The 25,149-nt window shown below is 42.0% G+C and overlaps 1 protein-coding gene across 12 annotated transcripts in view; it reads left to right on the forward strand.

Moving 5' to 3' along the window:
* syne1b (spectrin repeat containing, nuclear envelope 1b) overlaps nucleotides 1-25,149 on the forward strand; it is a 77,507-nt gene that overhangs the window by 16,731 nt on the left and 35,627 nt on the right. For 5 of the 12 annotated variants that reach the window (XM_037486729.2, XM_037486728.2, XM_037486732.2 and 2 more), the window contains exons 5-66: nucleotides 713-805; nucleotides 1,014-1,192; nucleotides 1,335-1,531; nucleotides 1,924-2,033; nucleotides 2,762-2,794; nucleotides 3,033-3,140; nucleotides 3,231-3,368; nucleotides 3,788-3,952; nucleotides 4,091-4,203; nucleotides 4,376-4,544; nucleotides 4,639-4,735; nucleotides 4,875-4,895; nucleotides 5,199-5,401; nucleotides 5,541-5,705; nucleotides 5,795-5,947; nucleotides 6,039-6,182; nucleotides 6,438-6,605; nucleotides 6,782-6,940; nucleotides 7,025-7,189; nucleotides 7,365-7,499; nucleotides 7,699-7,857; nucleotides 8,144-8,352; nucleotides 8,633-8,741; nucleotides 8,856-9,020; nucleotides 9,367-9,534; nucleotides 9,640-9,816; nucleotides 10,636-10,776; nucleotides 10,870-11,030; nucleotides 11,177-11,327; nucleotides 11,531-11,758; nucleotides 11,968-12,066; nucleotides 12,236-12,423; nucleotides 12,609-12,732; nucleotides 12,946-13,112; nucleotides 13,569-13,722; nucleotides 13,836-14,461; nucleotides 14,590-14,769; nucleotides 15,208-15,358; nucleotides 15,472-15,630; nucleotides 15,997-16,179; nucleotides 16,296-16,397; nucleotides 16,507-16,710; nucleotides 16,832-17,039; nucleotides 17,438-17,550; nucleotides 17,689-17,894; nucleotides 17,974-18,123; nucleotides 18,257-18,548; nucleotides 18,637-18,809; nucleotides 18,888-19,197; nucleotides 19,486-19,650; nucleotides 20,182-20,538; nucleotides 20,639-20,775; nucleotides 21,121-21,298; nucleotides 21,767-21,949; nucleotides 22,071-22,214; nucleotides 22,726-22,881; nucleotides 23,191-23,355; nucleotides 23,434-23,606; nucleotides 23,829-23,982; nucleotides 24,169-24,312; nucleotides 24,494-24,658; nucleotides 24,811-25,128. In XM_037486729.2, coding sequence (XP_037342626.2) covers nucleotides 713-805; nucleotides 1,014-1,192; nucleotides 1,335-1,531; nucleotides 1,924-2,033; nucleotides 2,762-2,794; nucleotides 3,033-3,140; nucleotides 3,231-3,368; nucleotides 3,788-3,952; nucleotides 4,091-4,203; nucleotides 4,376-4,544; nucleotides 4,639-4,735; nucleotides 4,875-4,895; nucleotides 5,199-5,401; nucleotides 5,541-5,705; nucleotides 5,795-5,947; nucleotides 6,039-6,182; nucleotides 6,438-6,605; nucleotides 6,782-6,940; nucleotides 7,025-7,189; nucleotides 7,365-7,499; nucleotides 7,699-7,857; nucleotides 8,144-8,352; nucleotides 8,633-8,741; nucleotides 8,856-9,020; nucleotides 9,367-9,534; nucleotides 9,640-9,816; nucleotides 10,636-10,776; nucleotides 10,870-11,030; nucleotides 11,177-11,327; nucleotides 11,531-11,758; nucleotides 11,968-12,066; nucleotides 12,236-12,423; nucleotides 12,609-12,732; nucleotides 12,946-13,112; nucleotides 13,569-13,722; nucleotides 13,836-14,461; nucleotides 14,590-14,769; nucleotides 15,208-15,358; nucleotides 15,472-15,630; nucleotides 15,997-16,179; nucleotides 16,296-16,397; nucleotides 16,507-16,710; nucleotides 16,832-17,039; nucleotides 17,438-17,550; nucleotides 17,689-17,894; nucleotides 17,974-18,123; nucleotides 18,257-18,548; nucleotides 18,637-18,809; nucleotides 18,888-19,197; nucleotides 19,486-19,650; nucleotides 20,182-20,538; nucleotides 20,639-20,775; nucleotides 21,121-21,298; nucleotides 21,767-21,949; nucleotides 22,071-22,214; nucleotides 22,726-22,881; nucleotides 23,191-23,355; nucleotides 23,434-23,606; nucleotides 23,829-23,982; nucleotides 24,169-24,312; nucleotides 24,494-24,658; nucleotides 24,811-25,128 — 10,611 coding nt within the window. The remainder of the gene's footprint in view (nucleotides 1-712; nucleotides 806-1,013; nucleotides 1,193-1,334; nucleotides 1,532-1,923; nucleotides 2,034-2,761; nucleotides 2,795-3,032; nucleotides 3,141-3,230; nucleotides 3,369-3,787; nucleotides 3,953-4,090; nucleotides 4,204-4,375; nucleotides 4,545-4,638; nucleotides 4,736-4,874; nucleotides 4,896-5,198; nucleotides 5,402-5,540; nucleotides 5,706-5,794; nucleotides 5,948-6,038; nucleotides 6,183-6,437; nucleotides 6,606-6,781; nucleotides 6,941-7,024; nucleotides 7,190-7,364; nucleotides 7,500-7,698; nucleotides 7,858-8,143; nucleotides 8,353-8,632; nucleotides 8,742-8,855; nucleotides 9,021-9,366; nucleotides 9,535-9,639; nucleotides 9,817-10,635; nucleotides 10,777-10,869; nucleotides 11,031-11,176; nucleotides 11,328-11,530; nucleotides 11,759-11,967; nucleotides 12,067-12,235; nucleotides 12,424-12,608; nucleotides 12,733-12,945; nucleotides 13,113-13,568; nucleotides 13,723-13,835; nucleotides 14,462-14,589; nucleotides 14,770-15,207; nucleotides 15,359-15,471; nucleotides 15,631-15,996; nucleotides 16,180-16,295; nucleotides 16,398-16,506; nucleotides 16,711-16,831; nucleotides 17,040-17,437; nucleotides 17,551-17,688; nucleotides 17,895-17,973; nucleotides 18,124-18,256; nucleotides 18,549-18,636; nucleotides 18,810-18,887; nucleotides 19,198-19,485; nucleotides 19,651-20,181; nucleotides 20,539-20,638; nucleotides 20,776-21,120; nucleotides 21,299-21,766; nucleotides 21,950-22,070; nucleotides 22,215-22,725; nucleotides 22,882-23,190; nucleotides 23,356-23,433; nucleotides 23,607-23,828; nucleotides 23,983-24,168; nucleotides 24,313-24,493; nucleotides 24,659-24,810; nucleotides 25,129-25,149) is intronic. The other 7 variants (XM_062557247.1, XM_062557246.1, XM_037486730.2 and 4 more) reach the window with 4 other exon arrangements.

The following is a 25,149-nucleotide window of genomic DNA, read 5'->3' on the forward strand; positions in this document are numbered from 1 at the left end:
CAAATGGCATTTGATTAAATATTTGTCAGTGTGCATAAGGTCTGCACGACGTGCACTAAACTGAGAGGAGCAGCAGGCTCTTTAAAGCCTGTGCCCCACTTGCACCTACATCTGGGCTCCCTGAGGACAGAGACTTACATTGTTGTGATTTCTCTCCCATCACAGTCTGTGTATAGAGGATCCCCGGTCAGTCGCCCTTAACTGCCCCGTGTGAAATTACGTAATGATCACTGGATGCATTCTTTTCAATTGATGCACAATGTGTACTGAGCTTGGATACAGCCATTTCTGTTTCAGTAAAGTCCATCATAACGAGTTTCTACTGACAGGCATTGTGATGCATTTTGACTAGAACACTGGTTGCTGATGTGTGTATCTACAGTTCTGAGCTTATTAAATGTAGAGATGTAAAAATGGCAAATAGAGGAACTTCAACTGCGCACGGTTTCCAGTATTGTGGTAGCTCTGCTTTTCCTTAAAGGCCTAGTTGAACACAATTTTCTTCTTCTGTTTTTGTTCGCTTGTTTTCTTTTCATTGTGGCTGTTTCTGCCTTCCAGGTTTGGCTATATGACTATTACTGACCTGCAACCAAAACCTGACCTGAAACATTCCATTTTCGTTTAATATAATTGAAATTCTGGGGGCAAAATAAATTTGGCTTCCAGACCTATTTTCCCTAATACTTCCCTGCTTTGTTTCTTTCTGTTTCAGATCAAACTTGTTAACATTCATGCCACTGACATCGCCGATGGACGACCATCCATTGTCCTTGGCTTGATATGGACCGTTATCCTCTACTTCCAGGTAAAACCTGGTCTGATCCCTAAATCCTGAGAGTTTGATAATAACTTCTCACTTCAGCGTGAGTTGATGCCCCTTCACTGTATAAAGGAGAACTCAATAGAGGGATTGTGTCACTGATTCAGTTGAATGTCCAAAAATACTTCCTTTGTTCATGTTGCTATGGTTACAATGCAACGGTTTTTTTTCATTGATCTTTTTCTACATTTAGATTGAGGAGTTAACCAGCAACCTGCCAGCCCTTCAGGCCTTGTCCAACAGCAACTCTTCTGTGGATAGTTTAGCCAGCTCTGAAGCAGGAAGCCCTCCTATGAAGCGGAAGGTGGTGACAAAATTTCAGGGCAATGCCAAGAAGGCCCTGCTCAAATGGGTGCAGTGCACAGCAGCCAAGTATGTCACGTGAAAACATGTTTGTTGATATGGTTGAAGATACACAGTATATGTATGAATATGTATGAAACAGTAGATGGATAAGGATAAGGAGGTGTTATTGCATTATATGCATTACAGAATGGTCCTCTTTGTTTTTCAGGTATCACGGAATTGAGGTTAAGGATTTCGGTCCGAGCTGGCGCAGTGGTGTTGCGTTCCAGTCAGTGGTGCACGCCATCAGGCCAGACCTGGTGGACATGGAGGTGGTGCGGAGGAGAAGCAACAGGGAGAATTTGGAGGATGCCTTTGCACTAGCTGAGAATGAGCTGGGTATTCCCCGCCTGCTGGATGCAGAAGGTGCTCTTGATCTTTCCTTTTGCCTACAATAAATATACTAGTGTAGTGGAGTATTCAGACAAGATGGCTTGAATATAAGTGAAGTGCGTCCTTGTGATTGTCACCTAAAAATGTACTTATATACTGTATAGCAGTGTTTCCCCTAGGTTTATTATTTATTCATTATTTATTACTATGTCAGGGGGGGTGGAGGGGGGCTGTTATAATGGCAGCGGAAACACTGTAGTTGTAATTCGAGCATGAGCATTTGTGATAAATTGTGTTCTGAAAATGACACCCTCCTTAGGATTATATATTTGAATCTGTTCGTGATTTCTGTAGGTAGGGAGTCATGTTTTCTGCCATCTGCTATTTTTATCCAGTGCAAGTAACATTTTTGTGTTGCTCTGTAGATGTGGATGTAGACAAGCCAGATGAGAAATCCATCATGACATATGTGGCACAGTTTCTCAAGCACTACCCAAACCCACATCACACTGAGACTGATGGACAGCAGGATGAGGTACTTTGTTTATAACATTCAATATCATATAATCGAATATGACCAGTCATACATTGGCAAATGTGTGGGGCAAATGTCATTGTAATACTGCGAAATATGTTTCAATTTCCATCATTAAATTGGAAATGTGATTGCCATACACATTTCCCCCAAAATGTCCTAGTGCAGTGGTTCCCTAACTGGGGTTCTGACAGGGGGGTTAAAGCTTCTTCACCAACCCAGTCATGACTGTAAAAAAAAGACTACAATGTCTGTAACAAAAAGTTTGGGAACCACTGTCCCGGTGCATCATCATTCACAAAGAATGACTACATGCAGAGATAGACAGAGTATGCTTAATTTAAACCTGCTTTCACTGCTGTTGTGCTTTGTTGTTGTAAGCCTGTGCGTTTTGTCATCACATTAAGCTCTCATCATAGAATGAACACAGCAGGAATATTGTCATACAAATTTTGCTTTTACGTCACCAAACTTATTTCATTTCTCCATCTACTTATTTTTTGTGTGAACATTAAGCTGCTTCTTGGCTCAATTCCAACCTTTGCACTGTCAGTGCCAGTACTTGAGGTGAGAGTTTAGGTCATAGTGCTGCATGCTTTCTGTCTGCAGTGTATTCCTGACTCAAGCTATTTCTGATCCACTTTGCTTCCTTTTTTCCTCCTTGCTATTTTAATATATTTTGTGCTGTGTTTGCATCTCTTTGTGTGCTTTGCTGCTTTCCTGGATAGTTTGGTCCCCAAGATATAGAGCAAATGCTTGAGGTATGTTTCACTAAATTAACAAATAATCTGAAGTTTTTAAGAAGAGGCCTGTGTCCAAACTCCCTTCCATGACTAAATGCATCTAATCTTTGCTAAGGAATAGAGGTTGGAGACAGAAATGTGCTTCTTGAATGTCAATTTAGTGCATGTTTCTCAATATTTTTGTACACTCCTTCCAGGGTTGTGTTGTACACTCATTTTGTTCTTGAGACTCTAAGCTGGATTTTCCCTGTGACAGAGAGAGGAGCGGAAGATGCTGAGAGAGCTGAAGGTGTTTCTAGATCAGCTGGAGAGAGATGTGCTGCGAGCACAGGGAGCAGAGGGAAACCTCACTGACAAATATCAGGTGGGTCCGGCCTGGAAGGTGAAACGCTCCATTACATTCTGACGTGACAAAGACATTCATTAACTCTAATTCTACCTCTTTGTTTTGCAGGCATTCAAGAGCTTCCGTGTACAATATGAAATGAAGAAAAAGCAGACAGATCCACTGCTGCAGCCGGTCCACAGAGATGGGAAGCTGTCCGTGGACCAAGCTCTGGTCAAGCAGGCGTGGGACCGCGTGTCTGCCAGGGTAATTGAACCGCATACACCTACATCGCATGAAGAATTTACAACAAGCTAAAGGAGAATTTTTTCTGCTAGTGAATCATACCGGAATTAAAGTGTACCTGAGGATGAATTATTTTCCATATTTTCTGTGCTCTAAAGTAGCATTGCCACAGTGAAGCTCTCATACTGAGAGAAACGATACTCAGGGTTTGTCCCTTTACCGACTAACGGAGCGCTCAAACAAGAGATTAGGAGACAGGAACATTCATTTTTCATTGGGCAGCTTGCTCCACTGGACATGCACAAGTCATTTAGCCTGGCATATAACTCTTCTGAGGTCTGATTGCTTGTGGACATGTGGAAATGTTTGGATCAGCGTAGCCTCCACTGTGGTGGGATGTTGTTTTGGTAGAGTGGGTTTTTAATGGATGTCAATTGCAGCTGCTGGACTGGCACATCCATCTGGACAAGTCCCTACCTGGTCCTCTGGGAGTGATTGGAGCCTGGCTTCACAGGGCAGAGATGGCTCTGAGAGAGGACATTCCTATCCAACATGCTCATGAGGAGACAGCCAATGTTCTGCACAGAAAACTAGAGCAACATAAGGTAACTCAAGGAACCTTTGAGTTTAAATATGTATGTTGTACCAATTGTACCATGCCTTTGATCTGTTTGATGTGCAAATAGTTTGACGCAGTTCAAATGAAAGTCAACACAAGATGCTATGTGATTCAATTTGTGCAGGAGGTTTTAAAGAACTTGGAGTCGCACAAACAAACCTTCCAGCAGATCCACAAGGACAGATCAGTGAATGGGGTGCCCGTCCCTCCTGAGCAACTGCAAGATATGGCTGAAAGGTAAGACCTTTAGCAGTATGATCATATATACATATTATCTTTTTAATTAATTGACTGTTCTAAATATATATATATATTAGTTAATCAGTTGCACGTTTATAAGTCTTTGTTTTTAAGAAAGTACAACATTGTCCTTCCTTTTTGTGATGAACAATTACTGTTTAATTTGCAGGTTCAATTTTGTGTCCACATCATCCCATGCCCACCTGATTAAACTGGAATTCTGGGAAATGAAGTATCGACTGATGGCATTTCTTATGTTGGCTGAGTCAAAGCTCAAGTCGTGGATTATTAAATATGGCAGGCGGGACTCTGTGGAACTCCTTCTGCAAACCTACCTTGTAAGTGGAAATTATTGGTGCTGTACATGTGGTATTTTAAAACTTGCTCACCAGACCTTTTAATCTTAAATTAATGTTTGCCTTTCTGTTCCAGACTTTTGTTGAAGGCCATAAGTTCTTTGAGCAGTATGAGATCATCTTCACAGGCCTCAAGCAAGCTGCAGAGGTTTATGTAAAGTCAGACAGTTCAAGTAAGACTCTTCTCTGTTTCATTTCCAATTATTATTTTATGCAAATGTGTATATCCACATATTTATTATCTGTATATACTGAATTCATACATTTTTTGGGCTCATGGTAAACAGTGTTATTATTGATTTCATGTTACAGGGTCTAAGACCTGTAACAAAGGTAAGTCCAAATACAGCCCGACAGCCTTTTAATCCTTAGCTTTGCTTGTCTCCTGAGCCGTTTGTTTCTGTAAATGTGGGCCTTCACTTTTAATTTCTAACATCTCCAGAACTCATGATATTGCATTATGCATGAAAAAGTAACAATGATTACATCAATTGAATGGACTACTGCAGCACGATCTTTATAACAGCATCAGCCAAATGACCACATAACAGTAGTGGACATAAACTGTTAATGCTGTACATGTTAGTACCATATTGGTTTCAACTAAACCAAACTTTTTACATTATTAACTTCCAGTTGATGAAGCAGAAGGTGTAAGTAAATTCCTCAGTGATGCCACTTGCCAGTGGAGGAACCTGGCTTTGGAGGTGCGCAGTGTTCGCAGCATGCTGGAGGAGGTGATCACTAACTGGGAGAAGTACAGCAGCACAGTGGCGTCTTTGCAGGCCTGGCTAGAGGACGGAGAGCAGATGCTCAATCAGTCAGAGAATTCCAAACGTGTAAGTACAATCACAGTTATGGTACACACTAGTAATGGTAGACGGTGTTATTTGTAATATACAGGTCGTACTTGTGCTGCTAAACTGTATGCTTTTTGGTGTCTGCTGCAAAGATCTTTGATTTCCTTTCCACTTGTAGGATTTCTTCCGAAACCTCTCTCACTGGATGCAGCAGCACATGGACATGAACGATGCTGGAAACTTTCTCATTGAGACATGCGATGACACAGTCTCACGAGATCTGAAGCAGCAGCTTCTTCTGCTAAACGGGAGGTGGAGGGAGCTGTTTGTCAAAGTCAAACATGTAAATGTCATTTTAATCAACTTCAGTTTTCAATTAATAAAAAATAGAATGAATGATCCACTGACTTTCTTTCTCTGTGTTATTGGCAGTATGCAAGAGCAGACGAAGTAGATAAATTGAGACAAGACTACCAAGATGGGATTAACACTTTGAAAATGTTCATGGATGCAACTGATGAGAAGATGAATGCTCCTGTCCAAGTATCCTTCCTGAATGTCAGGGCCTTTGTTCAGGATGTTGAGGTAAGCTGCTGATGATTGTATCCTCTACTTGGGTCAGACTTTTTTTTCTGTTTTTTTTTTAAATTATACTTTATTTCCCAAAATATGGTAGGAAGTCAAGCACAAAGTGCCAGCAATGGAAGCCGCCTGCAAGGCTGCGAGCCGCACTGCTCAGCTGTTGGCCAAAGACACTCCCCAGGAGGAAGTTTCACAGATGATGGCTGTGATGGCCTCAATTAAAGAGCAGCTGAGCAAGGTATGTGCATCTAATTATACAGTGTGTCATTCACTCGTTTGGATTGACTTCTCTTTTTGTGTGTAAATGTGTTTTCATTATAGCAAAACTAAATAATAATCTTAACTGTAAAGTGAAGAAAAGCATAATACATAAATATTGCAAATAATTGTTTGCACTGGACACTGGATTATAAAAGTTTGATATTTAAAAAAAGAGCAAAAACATACCAGTCACACGTGATTCACTTTTATCAACATGCTCTCCTCCAATCAGGTAAGGGAGAGGTGTTTGCCTCTGCTGAGGGACTCCCAGTCTCTATTACCTCCACTGGAAGAAATGGAGAAGAACATCACAGGCTTTTACCAGGCTCTGGAGAAGGCCAGTCATATCACCGGCACCGGCGACCCAGAGGGACCGGTCGACTTCAAACAGAACTGCCAGGTAACTAATGCAAGAGTCTCAATATGTTGCCAACCCCATTTTTAGGTACATAGATGTAAACATTTCGTAACATTCATACCAAGCACACTTGGGTGGTCCCGATGTTTTAAAGTGAAAAGCACGGCTTCCAGATAAATATAAATGACTAACACTCTGCTTGCCATTGAATGTTGCAGGAGCTGGTGACCTTCACACATAGCTGTAAGAAGTGTTTAACAGCCATTGAGAGAAATCACCAGACCATCCAGAAAATAATGAACAGCAGTAACACCCTCCAGTACATGGACATGAGTCTTCTGCAGAAAAGAGTAGCAGACCTGCAGTCCTCCTCACAGGTACACCTAATGCAAAGGCTTGTCTTCATTTCTGTTCACCTCTTAGGACTGTTTTTGGCATTAAAAAAACGTTTTTGTGTTAAGGGCATGATTAAGGAATCTTCGGAGTGGAGGAAGCATGTAGAGGCCAACAGCAGCCTCGTGAAGAGGTTCGATGAGTCACGGATAGAACTGGAGAAGGTGCTTAAAATGGCACAAAACTGCCTGACAGAAAGAGGCGACCCAGAGGAGCTGCTCAAGAAGCACACAGTAAGAGAACAGGCCGTGTGCAAGATTCCCAATGTATACGGTGTCCTTTCCGATTACTTAAACAGCAAAGTCAGTCCTGGCTCAGAATGTAACAAAGATAAGAAGAATTTAATTAAATAAGTCATGGCCGGCTTGTCGAAAATTTCACTCACAATTGGGTCTTTTTTTGTTGCAGGAGTTCTTTGGTCAACTGGATCAACAGGTCCTGAATGCTTTCCTCAAGGCCTGTGATGAGCTGACCGATATTTTGCCAGAGCAGGAGCAGCAGTCGCTACAGGAAACAGTCAGGAAGCTGCACAAACACTGGAAGGTTAGGTCCTCGACTTGAATAGTGTAAAGTGCAACAATACAGCTCCAACAAGATTACAAAGAAATTGTGACATATTTCAATTAATTTATGTCCTTATCAACTATATAAATTAGATAATTCGCCAAAAGGTTTGTTGAAAACAAACTTCCCAAACTGCTCTGAATCTGGTCTCGTATTTGTTGTATTTCTCATTTAACAGGATATTCAGTCGGACGCCCCCTTTCACCTCCTCCATCTTAAAGTGGAGGTGGAGAGGAGCAAGCTGAGGGTGGTGTTGCAGGAGTGCCAGGCGGAGGTGACCAGGGAAAACCGCCACCTGGCCAGCATGGGGAGCGAGAGACTCGTCAAGGAGCACAGGGTGAGCACCGAGAGTGGCTGGCTGAGGTTCATGTATTGATCTAACTCGTTTGTGAGATAACTCATTCTTTAGCAGCGTGGGAAGATTTTGATGCATTTGATCAGAGGTTCTTCCAGTGTCAAACAAAAACTATCCTCAAACCCCAGTATTTTGTCATTTTACGTTCACTTACACTAGATTACTGAGTAAACAGCACAAGCTCTCTTGCTTTTTGATTGAAAGAGTGAAATCCCTTTATTCATGACTTATAGCACAAGTAAATAATTGTGTTTTTGTTTTACTTTAGGCCTTCTTTAGGGAAAAGGGCCCCTTGTCCATCTGTGAGAAAAGGCTGCAGCTGATGGAGGAACTTTGTCAAAAGCTCCCCGAGGCAGACCCCGTCCACCAGACAGTGGAAGCATCGCGAAAAGACTTCTCTGAGGTCCGGGAGGAAATTGAGAACGCCCATCAGAAGTTAATGCAGCACCCAGATAAATGGAATGAGTACAACTCAAGGTGCAGTGACTATTTATCACTACATAATAAAGACAGCGCTGGAATTAACCTTTTGACTGTGGAAGCACTGTGGCATAGAACAATGCATTTTAGGCACATTACGCTCATACTGTACATAACACACTCATTTTTGAGACTTGCTTTTCCTTTCGGATCAGGTGTTACAGCCTGGCAAATGTCTAATTTTGCATCTGATGAATGTAGTCTTTTTACCAAAAGCAATTATTTTGTATATTTTCTTGGGGTTGATGTGAAATCTTCCCGTTATGGTGTGAAACAGGTACGCCGACCTTTCCTGCTGGCTTATATCTAAAGAAAGTCAACTGAGGCTGCTGAGAACCCGAGCCAATGACCCCAGAAAATATGGCCAGGTGAAGGCTACCATCACGGTAAGTTATTACATAGTAGTACCTATACACTTACCATTGTCTCTGCTAAGAAGAAGACAGTCACTTAAAGCCGTTGACTACAAGAGCTGTATAACAATATTTTCATGTGTGCAGGAACTGAGAGATGATGCAGAGCTACAGGAGGGGAATCTGGGCTGGTTGAAAGCTCGTATGGCCGTACTGGTTGAGATCTGTGCTGACAGCGATGCCCAGAGGCAAGGAAGTACCCTGAGCAAGCTCTCTACTGATTTCAAGGGGCTTCTTGCTTCTCTCGTTGAGGTAGGGTCCAGCTTTCTCGTATTTTAGTACGGTCCCACACATGATACTCCTTCTAACACATTCTAACCTTATTAAAGGTACACACAGATACAAAAATATTGCAACAATAAAATCAGTGTACCTATAATTTATAGTTAAGATGTATGTTAGATTGCACTTAACTGGACATACACTGAATAGAAATAAAAAACATGTTTTTTCATAATTTGAAATAAAATAAAAACTGTCTTGGAAAAGGTGAATGGTTTGCTAATTTTTTCAGGATTTTATCATATTTGATCAAATAAATATTACAAAAAGAATCCTTATATTTGAATTCCATATCTTTCTCTGTTATCTCTTCAAGGCTGAGAAGATGGTGCTGGCTGTGGGCGACTGTGTGCAGTTCAGGGAAGAGGTACAAACTATATTGAATGACCTCCTCCAGGGGCAGAAAGAGGCTCAGGCCGAGGTCACCAAAATACTAGACTGTGCAACTGTAAGAGAAGCCCAGCAACTACTTCTTGTTCACCAGGTAGCGTGGGATATTCACAAAAATCTGAATGCAATTTCATTAAAAAATTTAACTTAGAACTACTTTTGATAGATTAACACTTTAGATTTGTCCTCCTTATCATAGCAACTGTTAAAACGTTTGAAGATGAAGAGAAAGGATGTCCAGCAGCTTATCACAAGAGGCCAGCAGCTCCAGGCTGAGGAGGGATTGGGAGAGACTCTGCAGCAGGACCTGCAGACTTTAGAGAACACACTCAGCAAAATGGAGCAAAATATGGATTCACAGGAGCAAAGCCTCGAGGTAAACATTTTTTGCTGCAATTTACTTTTTGAGCTGAATGTAATTAATAGATCAAAAACTGTCATTTTGTCAATTTATTCAATTTATTTATTAAGTCATTATTGTCTGTTGTTTTGCTTATCAAACATGCTTTTTTTTTACACGGCCTCCTTTCATTCATGCTGGATCCCCGTATAGGTGTTTCAATGCTGTTATATAAGCTTTTATATCTTTATATAATTTTGTACAATATAACATCAACCTGACCTTGAACTATATCACTTCTCAAAGTTCATTCATGTGAGTTGGTCCTTATAAATGTGGAAACTTGTCCTGAGTGGAGAGTGAGGTTTGATTGATGTTCTCCCTCCAAGGCCTTACAGTTCCTTTAGAAGATAGCAGCAAGTCAGTCCACTTGACGGTACTTCATAGAGTGTAGACCGGATGAAGGTGGGAGTCTTGAAATGGAAACTTTATTTGTGTTGTGTGTGTGTTCAGGAGAATGCACTTTGTATCCAAGTAAACGATTCTCGGTACAGTGAACAGCAACATATTGGATTTTTCGTCCCCTGCTGCAGCACCCTGGGGCATAGTGCTTGTATAACATAAGCTGTGCTTCCTCTGTCAGAGTGCCTCATCCGCCTTGCTGATGAAGCCAAACATAGTCATGCATATTTAATGATGTCATGTGACAAACAATTCTTTGTAACTGTTTAACAGATATTTCAATATTGTTAATTGTCTTCTACACCTTTTGGATCTGCAATATTTTGTTTTGTAGATAACGCACTAAATACATTTGAGTTGATGTCATTGATTTTGGGCCATTGTCCTACCCAGGTCACACTAGCAGCGTGGCAGGAGTTTGACAGCCAGCAGGAGGCAGTTCATGAGTTTGTAAATAAAGCGCGCTCAACGATGGACAGAGACCTGAACTTCAGCAGTCCAGAGAGCCTGGCTGCTGAACTCGACCAGGCCAGGGTAGGTCTGGGTTGTGTTAACTATCTGGTTTACTTTCTACAATTGGAAGTATATCAGCCAAATACAAACCTAATATTTTTCTTTTTTTAACAGGTGTTGTTGAAGCAGTGTGAAGCGGAGGCCTCACATATGAACACTTTGCAGAAGAGAGCAAAAGAAATCCAGCTTGGTCCAAAAAACAAGACTCTGCTTTTACAACAAGCTGGTTCCCTCAGTGGACAAGTGGACAAAGTAGAAGCTAGTCTCAAAAAAGAGTAAGACAATTGATATCATTTAAGACCAATACAACACAATCACATGGATGCAAATGTAGTAAACCCAATTATCTGTTATTCCGTTTCTTACATTAATGTTAAATGTCTAACATGGACAATTTATATTGAATACATTTGTGTTCCAGTGTGAAGTCTCTGGAAGAAATGAAAGCTCAATGGGATCAATTTGGATCTGGGTTGGAAACCCTTTCTTTGTGGATATCTGACAAGGAAAAGCAGCTGGATGTACTGAAATCTTCTCCTTTGCCTATTGAGCATCAGATCACCACCGTAAAGGTATACTGTTTTGTATTATAAAGCGACAACTCTCCTCCCCATTTTCCTTTGTTTTTGTAGTGTTTTAGATTTAACAGGCTGCAGAAGTCAAAGCCCCTATAGGCAAAGTAGAAATTTGACTGAGCTAGTGCCTTTCACAATTTAATTACATTTTACCTGGACACTTATAAAGTCTTGCTTTACAACCTTCCCTGCATGCCCAGGCTGTTGGTGCAGAGCTTCAGGAGCGAGCTTCGGTTCCTTGTCAGCTTGAGGCAGATTCCCAGGCACTAGCCCAGTTTGTATCTTCAGGGGAGGCAGCTCGCATCAAGGCCCGTCTGACCCAAATCGGCAGGTACTGGGATGAGCTGAAGGAGAACATACAGCAGCTTGATGGACAGCTGGAGGAAAGCTCCTCTCACCAACAGAAGTTCCAAATTAGCCACAAGGAAGTAAGTAGGCCAAATTAATATATATATATATATATATATATATATATATATATATATATATATATATATATATATATATATATATATATATATATATATATATATATATATATATATATATATATATATATTTGCATTATCATGACAGTACACAGGATAGCATTTAAGGGAGATATGGGCACACCTTTTTGATCTTGTTTCCCTCCTAGGTTCAAGCGTCTCTCAGTGAACTACACACAAAACTGGAGCATCCCATCAAATCATGCACCTCCTCATCAGAGACCTACAAAGCTCTTCAAAACCACATGGTGTTAAATTGTTTTTACTATGAAATTCTCTAACTAATGCTAATTAAAAACAAATAATCTACATATCAATGTATGTGAAAATATATAGCAAAGCTTAACACAGCACCAGCTGTCATCCAGCTCACAGATGATGCTTTAGAAGTCACTGTTTTGTGTTTTTGTTCTGCAGGATGTCTGTCAGAATCAGGAAAAGCTGAAGGGAGCCTTGCTGACCTTGTCAGCTGGTGCCAGGAGACTTAGTGACAAAGAGCAAGCTGAGAGGATTATGACAGAGCTAAACAACAAATATGACCAAAGTGTCCAGGAAGCAAAGGACAAACAGAGCACTCTGGAAAACCTGCTTTCTCTTTGGCAAAAGTAAGCTTTCTCTAAAAGATGAATTTAACATACAGCATATAACAGGATTTAGGTCAAATTTAAATAAAAACAATGCCAATATACGAATTGGATAACTGACTTTACTTGATGATAATGTTAACACTCCACTTGCCCCAGCCAATAGTGAAAAATGAATCAACAGTGTTTCTATTGATGTGTTTCAGGTATGAGAAACAGCGATCAAACTTTGTTTCCTGCTTGGAGAAGAGTGAATCCGCAAGCAAACCAGAGAGTCAGTATCTTTCAGCTGATAAAGCAAAGCTCCGCACAGAGCTACAAGATTTGCAGGTAAAAACATACACTTTTCCAAAATACATCTCAAACTGAGTCTTAACCCTAAAATAAATGGATAAAAATAAATGGCTCCGGGTTTCCGTCTTTGAGAAAAGGAACAGAACTTTCCCCCCACAACATGAAATATAAATACCACCTCACACACATATTTATACAACACTCAATGTAAACCGTTTTTTTTTAAAGCAAACTATGTTTGTCTTGCAGGCCTTCCACTCTGAGGTTCAGTTCCTTGAGCCTGCTCATGCTGAATTGTTCTCTTTGGGAACTTCTTTGTGTCCGACTGCACCAGAAGAGAGAGTGAAGCAGTTGAAAGACGAGCTTGAGGCCCTTCAGGGGAGACTTCATGTTCAAAATGAAGTCCTCCCTCAAAGGTAAATAAATCTCACTCAAAATTCCACTCTTTTCGTCACAGGTGACACATGATGTTGCAGTGAACTGAAACAGGTTCAGCATAGTCTGTGCAGCTTTTATTATGATGGTTGCTTTGTGGCGTATGTTTGCAATTAGTGCAACTATTGTTTAAATGATAAAACGTCATGTTGAAATATTTCAGTTACGAATATTGAAAATGTCGTACTGTGAACAAAATATTAGTGGTACAAGTTAATGTCTGCTTAAACAGTTTGGCAATTTTATGTCTGTTTTGTACCTTCAATATAGAATATATACAAATATTCCTTAGGCACAATACACAACATATTGATGGTATACAGTGAATTATAGTAAGAGAATATCCTCGTTAAAGAGAAGAATACGGTACAAATACTAGTTAAAGCACATATTGTCTTTGCGGATTTGATTAACTTTGCTGTCTTTTTGTTCCCCAGAATCAAAGAGGTTCAGAGCCACCTCTCTCTGGTGGAGGAGTTTGACCAGGCCCTGCTCAAATTCTCCCAATGGGGTGAGGCCATGCTCTCAAATCTGCACTCAACTTCTCAAATCGACATTGGCAACCTGCAGTCTTCCACCAAACAAGTAAAGGTCAGAACCACATAGGCAGTGTTTGATGCATTCCTACTCTGAGCCATTTCAAGTCAGTTAGACAACAAATATCCTCTTGCAACAGCTGATCATCTGGAAATCACTTTTTACAGGAAACCCAGGTGTCCTTAGAAAAGCAATCCAGTGTGAGACAGAGCTTGGAGCAGCAGACCGAGAAGCTCTGTCAGTTCTGTGAGCCCAGTGATGCACAGCTCCTGCGCAGCAGAGCAGACAGCTGTCTGCAGCCCTACCTGGAGGCACAGCACATAGCTGATCTCCGGTTAGAGTGCTTTGAAAGGCTTGAGGCTTTTCTGCAGACTCACGGTGTGGCTGCGGGGGTTTTGCAGGGTCTGAAGCAGACTGTGGAGAGTGCTGGGAGCTGGGACCGTGGAAAAGTAGAGGAGCTGCAGCAGGAGCTCTCCACTATTGTCCCAGACATTAGCCGGCTGGAGACTCTAGCTGTCAATCTGGACAGCAGCCTCTGCAAAAGCCATCTTAACATCGTTGGTGAGGAGGGGGCTCGTAAGTCATGCCGCGTGTTGGCTGATTCACTCAGCGCCGAGCTGGATGCAGTAAGGAACCTGCTGGGGACTAAGCAGAGTGAAGCAGAGGCCCTGGGGTCTCTGTGGACCTCATTTAGACAGCGGAAAGAGCAGCTTCTCAAAGCTGTGGAGGACATTGAAGAAAAAGCCGACCACCAGAGCTTCAAAGAGCCCAGTCTGCATGCACTACAGCAGAGGTAATGTGTTTGAAATGTTATTAAATCCGTTTTTATTTTGTCGATGCTCTTATTAAACATTGGAGGGGACAATTAACATAGGATGCCAGTGCCGTGGGTGGGTATAAAACCATTGTCTTCTGTTTTAGGCTACGGTTCTTTAATCAGCTGGAGGATGAGCTACAGTCACACCAGCATGAGGAGCAGTGGCTCAGGGACAAGGGCAACCAACTTGCCCAGAGAGATGCAGAGTTGGCTGGGGAGGTGCTGAGGGAAATCAGTCTGCTGGAGACCACATGGGAAGACACCAAGAAGCTCATCACGGAGAGGTGCTTAAATAGTGCTAAAGGGTCTTCCATGAGTCATGCAACATTGCATTATCAAAAACACACACAACTGTGAGAAAGAAAATGAATGATTTATCATTTTCTTTGCAATGTTTTACATTATTTCAGATATTAATTGAGTAAAGAAACAAACACTTTTTTAAGTGCTTAAGCTTGTCTTTTCTATTAGGCTACACATGATGCTACTTAGACCATTATAAAACACTTTTTTGGGGGCTAAAATGTGTGACATTTACCTATTACAGTTCAATGTTTCAAATGCAGCTAAAATGACATCACTTCTGGAATGTCAACATTTATTCTGCGTGACTATAAACTTTGTTATACAGTTTTATGGTTTTTATAATGTTATTATTTACATGCTTAAAGTTGATGTGCATAATCTTTAATTGACAATACACCTATCTTTCCCACTGACAGACAGGAGCAATGCAATGTCCTAATTGGGCTCATGAAAGAATACCAAACATTGAAATCCTCCATCAGCAGTGTTATTGAGAGCACTGAACCTTTGGTTGAGATAAGCTCTGTTTTTAAGGATCACGAGGAAACCAGGAGGTCACTAACCAAGGTCAGGTCAAATTATAAATCTTTTTTTAGGTCAACCTTTTATTACATCCAGAAAAAAGCTATAATGGTTTCATCTTTATCATTGGTCTACTGACGCTTAAACATTTTTTGTAGCACGAGACAGTGAAGGTAGAGATGGCTAGCAAGCAACATGAACTGGACCAGTTTTCCAGTAAAGGAAAACAACTGGTGATTGAACTGAAGAAAGTTCCTGAGTGCCACGCTGAGATGATGAAAAAGGACATTGAGACCCTCGTTGATCAGTGGCTGGATGTGAGTCTGACTTCAGGAATTACTACAATACTGATGTGTTGATTTGTTGCATAATGTATGTGCTTTTAATAGTTTGTGTACAGTGGAGGGCTATGGCACAAAGGCTTGGTCAAAGAATCAATTCTTTGCTGATTTTGTTTCATATGGGATTCTTTGGTAGGCCTCATATGTAAAAAAGAGCCCACCTCTGCTTATTCCACATAATCTTTTTTGAATAAACCAAACTCAATTCTCTAGAGCTTTTGGAATGTGTGTTAAGTTTCACCAGCATTGCAACCTAATTTTAAACATGAAAGCGTTTGAAGGACATCATTTAATAAAAGTTTGCTTCCGACTTAAACACTTGTGATTGAATCCTCTTGTCAGGTGTCTGAGAAGATAGATGACAACATTGATCACCTGAACCAGAGTCTGACACTGTGGGAGGATGTACGTAAAATCAGCGAGGACACTGAGATCTGGGCAAGCAGCTGTGTGATTGAACTAAATGAGAGCCTGAACAACCTCAATGACAGTCAGAAGGTGTCAGCCAGGCTCTCCATTTTACAGGTAAGATTTCTGATATCCTTATTAAATCTGGTTGTAATAAGTTTCATCTACTTTGATACATTACACAAAGCAAATGATGATGCACCAAAACATACATGTTTTTAACACATCCACAGGCGGAAATGCTCGAGAAGGAGCAGAAACTTGAAACCTTGCAAAGCAAAGTATCAGATCTGAAGAAGTTCACTCAAAGTCAAGAGACGCCCGCTAAATTACAGGTACTACAGATTATTTAATCATATTTGTTCTGGTTAAACTGAAGTGGAAGGTCCTCCTCGTCATTATAAATATGTGTAAACCTGTAAACTTTTATTATACCTTCATTAGGTTTTGGAGAATGACCTTCGCAAAAAGATCAATACGGTTCAGAAGCTCCACGAGCAGGCCGGGGGAAACCTCATGGACTTCACTTCTCAGAAGAAACAGCTGGAAGATTACATTTCCCAGATGTCTGCATGGCTAAAAAGTATGGAGGATTCTCTTGTTTCTTCACCAACTGGATCAGATCCTGAGGACATCTGCAGAGTGAAGGTACAGCCTCATTAATAATGATATTGTCGGTGTTTCATATAGGTAGCCTTTTTCTCTTACAGATCACATGATGAGACTTATGGAGGAAAAACAAATTAACATTTCTAAACGTGTTTTAAAGGACCTTCAGAAAGAGCTGCAAAATCAGCAGGGGAGCATTGACGCCACGAGGGAGAGCCTCAACACACTCTGTAGAAAATATCCCTCTGAGGAGCTGGCTGGTCTGGGTTCAGCTCTCACTGACCTCATCAAGACTTATGAGTCTGTGAACCAGCTTTCTGCCAGGACACTGGCATCTCTGCAGAACTGCCTTCAGCAGCAATTCAATGGTGAGAAATCTAAAAAGCCAAATTAACTCAATGAAATTTGTAGCTTTACTAAGTAGCCACTTGCTGCGCTAGCTTACGCGCCACACCATTATATTACAGAGGTTCGAAACATTTTGAATACAGCACAAAACATGACTATGTCCCATCAGTAGTCTCCAATAATTTATTGTTTTCAGGAATCGTTTATTGCCACAATATGTCAGACATACATGGAATTTGACTTGGCGGTTGGTGCACGACAGCAGACAGTACAATAATGGACAACACACAACAAAGCCGTCTCTCATATACAGTGGTGGTCAAGGAGTGTTTTAGGAAGAAAAAGCTTGATTCTATTCAGCTTGGTTCTGTGTCAATCAACACCAGATATGTATCTTCTTTCTCCTCTGCCCCATCAGATCTAGTTCAGGAGTTCCATCGTTGGCTTTCAGAACAGAGGGAGATTGTAAAGGAGTGCTCCGACAGGTCTGGAGACACTCAAATTGTCGAACGAAAACTACAGAAACTGAAGGTAATTTTGACACTGCAAAGCAATGGCTATTCATTTAATTAAAATATCTAAATGGTGCTCTTATCAACAAATGAATAAATAGCCTGAAAAAAGAAGTTACAAATACAAAAGCTAAATGAGATGTGGGTTATCTGTCAGGGCGCCATGGACCGTGTGGAGGAGGGTGAGGTACGGCTTACTCAGGTCTGTGAGGAAGGAGAGAAACTCCTACTCCATCTTCCCAAAGCCAGCGCTGGACAAGTCCAGCAGCACCTCTCCTCCATCCAGCAGGACTGGGACAGCTTTGTGGAGCAGTGCAGACAAAACCAACAGATTTTGGAAGACAGTGCATCGCTCATGAAGGGGTAAAAGACTACTAAAGAAATGCTATCCATCACTATGCAATCGCAAATGGTTATTGAGTATCGCATTGTGAATTCCTAGGTTTGAAGGTCGCCTTAAGAAGCTCCGATGGTGGTTGGAGCACATGGAAAAGAGGATGACCACAGATCTGCTTGAAGCGAAGCAATGTGGTCCTGAAAAAGCTGTGCTTGAGCAAGTAGAGGAATATCAGCAGGAAGTGCTCAAAGAAAGGTGCTGAATCTGCTCAAAGTCTGCATTTACTATGACAAGAAAATACCCATTAAATGATTTTATTTTCCACCAGTGTCCCCAAAATCTAAATTCTCTTTGTAGCTTATTTAAACATTTACTTCCTTCCATGCAGAGATTCATTTGAACGTCTAGGTCAGGAGGGCCAGGCGCTGAATGAAGGCGGGCGAGGCGATGGTAGTGAGACAAGGGTCTCAGCTCAGCTGCAGTCACAGCACCAGGCCTTACTGAGGCGTTTGAGAGAGAGGCTGCGCAGCTGCCAGCTAACTTTACAGGAGCATCAAGCTTTTGAAGATACGTTGCAGACCACCTGGACGTGGCTTCACAGCGTCCAGGAGCGCTTAGCTTCACTCAACAGCACAGTTGGCAATAAAGAGACTCTCGAGAAAAGACTAGGTCTTGTTCAGGTCAGTAAATATATACCTGAGTAATTGTACTTTGGAATACAGTGTTTTCTGGACAAATTTTTAAATTTGCTATTTTTTGTACATGCAGGACATCCTGCTAATGAAGGGCGAAGGTGAGGTGAAGCTCAACATGACTGTAGGAAAAGGAGAACAGGTCCTGAAGCACAACAGCATGGAGGCACAGGAGGCCATTTGTGCACAGCTACAGAGCCTTAAGGATGCTTGGGCCAACATGTTGATGACCTCCATGAGTTGCCACAGGTAGGAAATCTGTCTTCTTCTGCGCCCGGGTTGTCTGAGGACTGATGACACTGTTGTAATACTCTACATTCTCCATAGTCGTCTGGAGTGGACAGTAGCCCAGTGGACCAGCTTTCAGGAGAGTAAGAGCCAGGTGCAGCAGTGGATGGAGTCCGTGGAGCAGGAGGTGGGGATGACTCTGCCTCAGCAGCCGGGCCTCAAAGAGAAGTCCGCTTTGCTCGAGCGCCTCAGGGCCATCCAGGCTGATGTGGAGGCTCATGCGGTGGCACTTTCACGCCTGACGGACAAGGCAGTGGAGATGCACGAAAAAACTGGAGACCAGGCATTTGGACCAGAGTCGAGGGCGGAGCTCACTGCACACTTTGCTGATATTTCAGCTGTTGTCAAGGTGATGTAAATACAGGCATAGATACATATTGGTACTTCCAAATAGTTGCTAAATGCTAGATGATTCATTCAGGATGACAAAAACAGGACAATCCCAAAACAAGCTGCATCCGGTATACAGACTAATTTTTGTTAGAATTTTAGTATATTAAATTGATTTTAGGTTGTAAACGTGTAATGTGGGATGGAAATACAAAATATTTGCAAATACTACTTGGCACATTCATCCATACATATCCATGTTTTTTTTTTCTGGTAGTAATTTACATTTTCTTTTTGTTCAACAAAGGGTAAAGTCCAGTCCATGCAAAGTATTGTGTCTGAGCATGAGCAGTATGTTGATGCTGTGAGAGACTTCAACGACTGGCTGATTTCAGCAAAAGAGGAACTCCAGCGCTGGTCAGACCTGTCAGGAGACTCAATCGCCATTAAAAGAAAGCTCTCCAAGGTGCAGGTGAGAACTTCAGGATGAAAAGAAATATGTATTTAACTCCTGGTCACCTCCAACTGAAAGAATCTTAACCTCTAAATCCTCAAGTGTGTTATCCCAGACCCCCACAAGGAGGCGTCCTGGAGGCATGTTTACTGGGTGTTCAAACCAAGTCTGCTGGCTCCTCTCATTGTTTTAGCATCTTGACTCAAAGGTCGTCCTGCAGCATTGAGCTCCTGACCTTTGAAGCGAAACCACCGGAAAATATCCATGATTTGTTGCAACAGTTGCATTCTTTTGTTCACAGGCCAGGGCTTTCGAAGCATAATTCATGTATTATGATTTGATTTTCTGAGACCTACAGTATGATTAGAAAGGAATGGTATCAGTCAAAATGTTGCTTGGCTATTTTCCTTTGCAAAGGTGACTGTCAGTTATGAGGATGTTCAAGTGGCTGGGTCCAAGCAAACACAAAGCTACAATGGCATTCGTACTTAGAGGTTTCTTGCCCATGTGATAAAAGTGAAAGTTAAAACTCCTCTTTCCCTCTCCCAGGAGTTGCTTGACTCTAAGCAGAGAGGCAGGGAGAGACTGAACCGGGTTCAGAGGTGCGGTGCAGTGTCCAGAGACCACACTGGCTCGGGGGGCTATGAGGCGATGGAGCGAGAGGAAGCCGCCCTCCTTTCTTCATGGGACCAGTGGGAACGCGGAGCACTGCAGACTCGGGCAAGTCTGGAGACTGCCCTCTCCCAGATAGCCAGCTCTGAGCATGAGTTCAGCAGCCTATCAGCACAGCTGGAGCAGGACCTACACGATTTCAGCCGTCAGCTTAAGGACTGGCGTCTGTGGTTGGCTCAAGCAGAGAGACAAAATGAAGGGGCGGATGCTGTCAAAGGCTGGCAGATAGCCAAGGTAGGTCTTGGCTCAGTTTTTTCCCCTTAATAAGCTGCTAATAATTATAATGGTAAATCCACAGGTGTTCATAAGGCTTTTTTTTAATTTGTTCTTTCAGGAAACTCTAGAGGAACTTGTCAAAGCTGAGCCTGCGTCTGAGAGTCTGAAGACTCAACTCAATGATCTGTGCCGTTTCTCCAGAGACATGGGTTCACAATCCGAGAGAGTGTCTGCTCTCATTAAGGAATACAACAGGTGAGAAAGGTGTCAAGGTGTCCTGGTTTTTAACTAAAAGCTGTCGGAACATAAACAACTACACACAAATCTTCTAGGTTTATATAATTACACAGGATCTGAATGCAATTTTATAGACCCACTGTGAATATTACATTTGTTACATTTTTAATTCCTCTAAGAATAATCATTCTATTCTTTCTGTGTATGTGACATCTTTCTATCAAATATTTTAGGTTGTATTTTGAGAATGGCGTTGTATTGGGCGGTCCACCTTATTTAGAATAAAAGAGTGGCATATACATAAGAAATGTTTTACATGCTTAGTACAAAGTTGATTAACAACGGCACACGGCTTGTTTCTAGTCTGAGTCTCCAAGCGTCCAAGGAGTGCCAGAGCAAAGAAAAGCTGCTGGAACAAGGCTTCCGCTCAGTCTTCAGAGAGTTCCAGAAGTGGTTAGTCAATGCCAAGATCAACACGGCCAAGTGCTTCGACGTCCCTCAAAATATTAATGAGGCCTCATCTGGCTTGCAGAAGATTCAGGTACGCTCGCTCAAAGTCAAATATTGTTTTTTTTCAAACACTTAAGCTGCCAGAACTACAGGTTCAATCACCACTGAGGGGAATCAACAATGGGATTTTAAATAGCAAAGACTTGTCTGTAGTTTTTTTATTAAAGAATAAAATTTGTATTTTATGTCCTATACATTCTTATTTATCGCTATTAAAAATACAGCTGAGCTCTGTAGGTTCACTGCTACACTACTGACTCTTCCAGGTCCCCAGTGTTTTTCCTTGTGGATAGATTTTAAAAAGGTTTCATGTTCTCCCATTTTGTCAAGGACAGTTGTTAGCTAAAGAACAGTATGTCAAACACAGCTTATATAGGAACATCACCTGAGCAGAGCCGCACTGCCAAATTAAGAAAAAAGGGTTACCCGGTCTGAACTGTAAGATTAAGAGTTTTACTACCTGCTTGTGTTAGGATTTCACCTCTGCTTCTCTCCTCAGGAGTTTTTAACTGACCGAGATCAAGGTCAGTCAAAGCTCAATGCAGTGGTTGTGAACGGTGAGCTTGCCTGTAGTAACGCAGCCAAAGACAAAGTCGACGCCATTCAAGCTAAAATGAACATGGCCAGAGAGGACTGGAAAAATATGATGACAAGTCTGCACAACAGAGAGACAAGTCTACAAGTAAGTACATAAATGTCAATTCTCACCAAAAGGCTCAATATAGAAAAAGGTGTAGTGATACATTTTAAGTTACGGAACCATCTTAGTAGTCTTCACATAAATGTCTTTGGTGTTTTTTTAGAACGTCCTCTCTCAGATGAAAGATTTTGAGGCGAGTGCCGAGCCTCTGCAGCAGTGCCTGCACGCCACAGAGCTGGCTGTACACGAGAGCTGCACAAGACTTCACGATCTCTCAGCCAAAAAGCAAGAGCTTTACAAGCTACAGGTACTCATTTCCACAGGGCATGGAGCACCCCTCATTTCAAGACCACACGTGTTCGACCACAACAACCACTCAGTGCTTAGGTGCCTTCACGACTATTCCTGTCACTTGCATAAACCATTCGCCATTTCACCTATGTTGCAGTGTTTTTGCATTGCTGTTATTTTTCAGGAAGCAGGGACCGCAGCTTATACTAACTCCCAGTTGTTTGTTTGAATTGCTGCCAATTTTGCCTTGCTTCCCTCAGATGCCCTTTTAACAGTGTCATATAAATGAATAGTTGCCTTATTTAAAAGACATTTGCTTTTATTAACTATTAATTGCTTGAAACAGTCTGGCACCTATTTCGAAGCCTTGCACGCCATGAGCCTTAGCAACCGTAGCATTGGCCATTGTCTCTTTCTCTTTTCTTCTTGCCATGTTGCCATCTGTAACCTTTCAGTCTGTGTCTAAATTTCTTGTATCTGTGTGTCAGCTTGCATGCGTCTTTGATAACCTGCTTGTGCTCTTCCAGTCTGTGCTTGAAGAGTTAGCCTCTCAAGAGATTCAGCTGAACAAGCTGAAAGAGAAGGCCCAGCTGCTGTGGGATGAACACGCGGCCGGCAAGGGTTTTGTGCACCGTGTCTCGCAGCTCTCTGCTCAGTACCTAGCTTTAACCAACCTGACCAAGGTACAGTAATGCCTTCCAATCTGCTCGTGCACGGGGGCTTTTCTGGGGGTAGAGGTGGAGAGAGACAGAAGCACTAGACTGGACCGAGTTAGTATTATTTAACAGTGATAAACAGTGAAGGTACTAACCCAGAATGATGAAACACTAATGTCTCTCTTTTATTACCGTGAGTCTTTAACAGAGAATGTACAAGCACATACATTTTGTTCTAAATCTTTATTAATCAGTAAAGTCTCTGTTTGTGAAAATATCAGGTTTTTGGGGGATTCAATTTCTACAGTTGTAATTTACTTTTTTGTGAATCTGCAGGAGAAGGCATCGCGGATTGACCGCATAGCCACTGAGCACCAGGTTTTCTCCCAAGGGTTGAAGGAGCTGCAGAACTGGGTGGCTGACACCAGCCACATGCTGCAGACCTACTGCGCCCCCACTGCTGACAAAAATGTTCTCGACAGCAGGATGATCAAGCTGGAGGTACAAAAAGTCACTGGTAGCCTACAGAATTAAAATATCCTTCATAGCAGTGTATTAAATGTGTCATTGTCGCACCAGGCCTTGCTGACTGCTCGGCAGGAGAAGGAGATCCAGCTGAAGATGCTTATCACAAAAGGAGAGTCAGTTCAGAGAAACAGCTCAGCTGAAGGGGTGCCTGTACTCCAAAAACAAATACAGGACCTAAAGGATTCCTGGGATAATCTGCTCTCCGCCTCAATACAATGCAAAAGGTCAACGCACATCAACAACACAATGTGTTTCAAACAGCCTTTGGTAGCTTCTCACCAACATTAGTGTCCACAAAAGTATTTTCCTGAACCTCTAATTAGAAATTGGAATAATGCATCTTAATCCTGCTGCTACTTTTTTATGTCCATACGTTTGCCTTCTGCTATTTCCTGCAATGACTTCCCTGTTGTCTGACGTTTTTATACTGTTTTTAACATTGACAGTCAGCTGGAGGGTTCCCTGTCTCAATGGACCAGTTACCAGGAGGATGTTCTCCAGTTTGTGGCATGGGTGGAGCGTGTGGAGGAGAGTCTCGATCCCACCGACAAACAATACCCAGAGATGAGAGACAAAACTGCTAATCTGAGCAAAGCCAAGGTATTTCTATTTCCTTATTCATACCAATAGTCTTACGTTGGCATACTTTATCTAATACAGAGTAACGTAGTGCTCCGTATTAGATCAAATGAGCAGTGCAAGGTAAAGTCACAAGAGGCATTTAACTACAACAGAAATATACTTCAAAAATGCATTTGATTGATAGATGCATGTATGTTGTTTCAGTTGCTGTTTGAGGAGGTGCTGAGCCACAGCACTCTGCTCGACACACTCACTGCAAAGAGTGACACTATTGCTGAGAACTATGTCACTCAACTGGAGCTCCAGGACCTGCAAGAGCGTTATAGCACTATGAAAGACAATGCCATGGTAATGAAAGCAGAGTGAACAGTAAATTCTAACTTCAAATATTTATTTAAGCTTTAGTATTTTATGCTGATTTTGTAGCTGGTTTTAAACAGTCTTAAAAGTAAAAAAATATACACATACAAAATAGGAACATTTTCAATCGATGAGCTATCACATTATAACTTCCTTATCTTGTACTCAGAGGGCTGTGGGCAAAGCAGAGGAACTGGTGAAAGCCCACAATGAGTATCAGCGGGACCTCCAGGCATTTGAAGACTGGCTGGAACAAGAACAAGAGAAGCTTGGCTGCTACACCCAACTGGAGGGCGATGTTGATATGCTGGAGGAGACTCTCCAAAAGCTACAGGTCAAAAAATTCTCCCTGAGAAAAGTTCATTATAAATAAAATAAAAGGAACAATAAATGATAGTTCTACTACACAGGCAGAAGTTTCATTCATTTTTTATATTGTCTATAAGTGAGAACTGAAAGTGCTCAACTACATCTGTGTAACTATAGGAACTGCAGCTGCACTGCACAGAGGGCCAGGCTTTGCTAAACACCCTTCTGGTCAGTCGGGAGCTGGTTATTCCCTGGGGCCTCCCTCAAATCGAAGACCGCGCACTGGAGACCCTTCAGCAGGAGTGGAGGTTGTACCAGAGACGGCTGTCCGACACCCGGGCTCAGCTCAACAGCGCTCTGGCCAAACTCCGGCAGATGGAACAGAAGTTTCAGCGTCTAGACAGCTGGCTAAAAGGCATGGAGACCAAAGCACAACTGCGTAGCCATCGGCGGTCTGATCGCGCCACCAAAGATGCTCAACTTCAGTTGATTAAGGTTAGTGTTACATGCACATGG

This window comes from Pungitius pungitius, chromosome 14, assembly GCF_949316345.1.
Source record: "Pungitius pungitius chromosome 14, fPunPun2.1, whole genome shotgun sequence".
Lineage (NCBI taxonomy): Eukaryota > Metazoa > Chordata > Actinopteri > Perciformes > Gasterosteidae > Pungitius > Pungitius pungitius.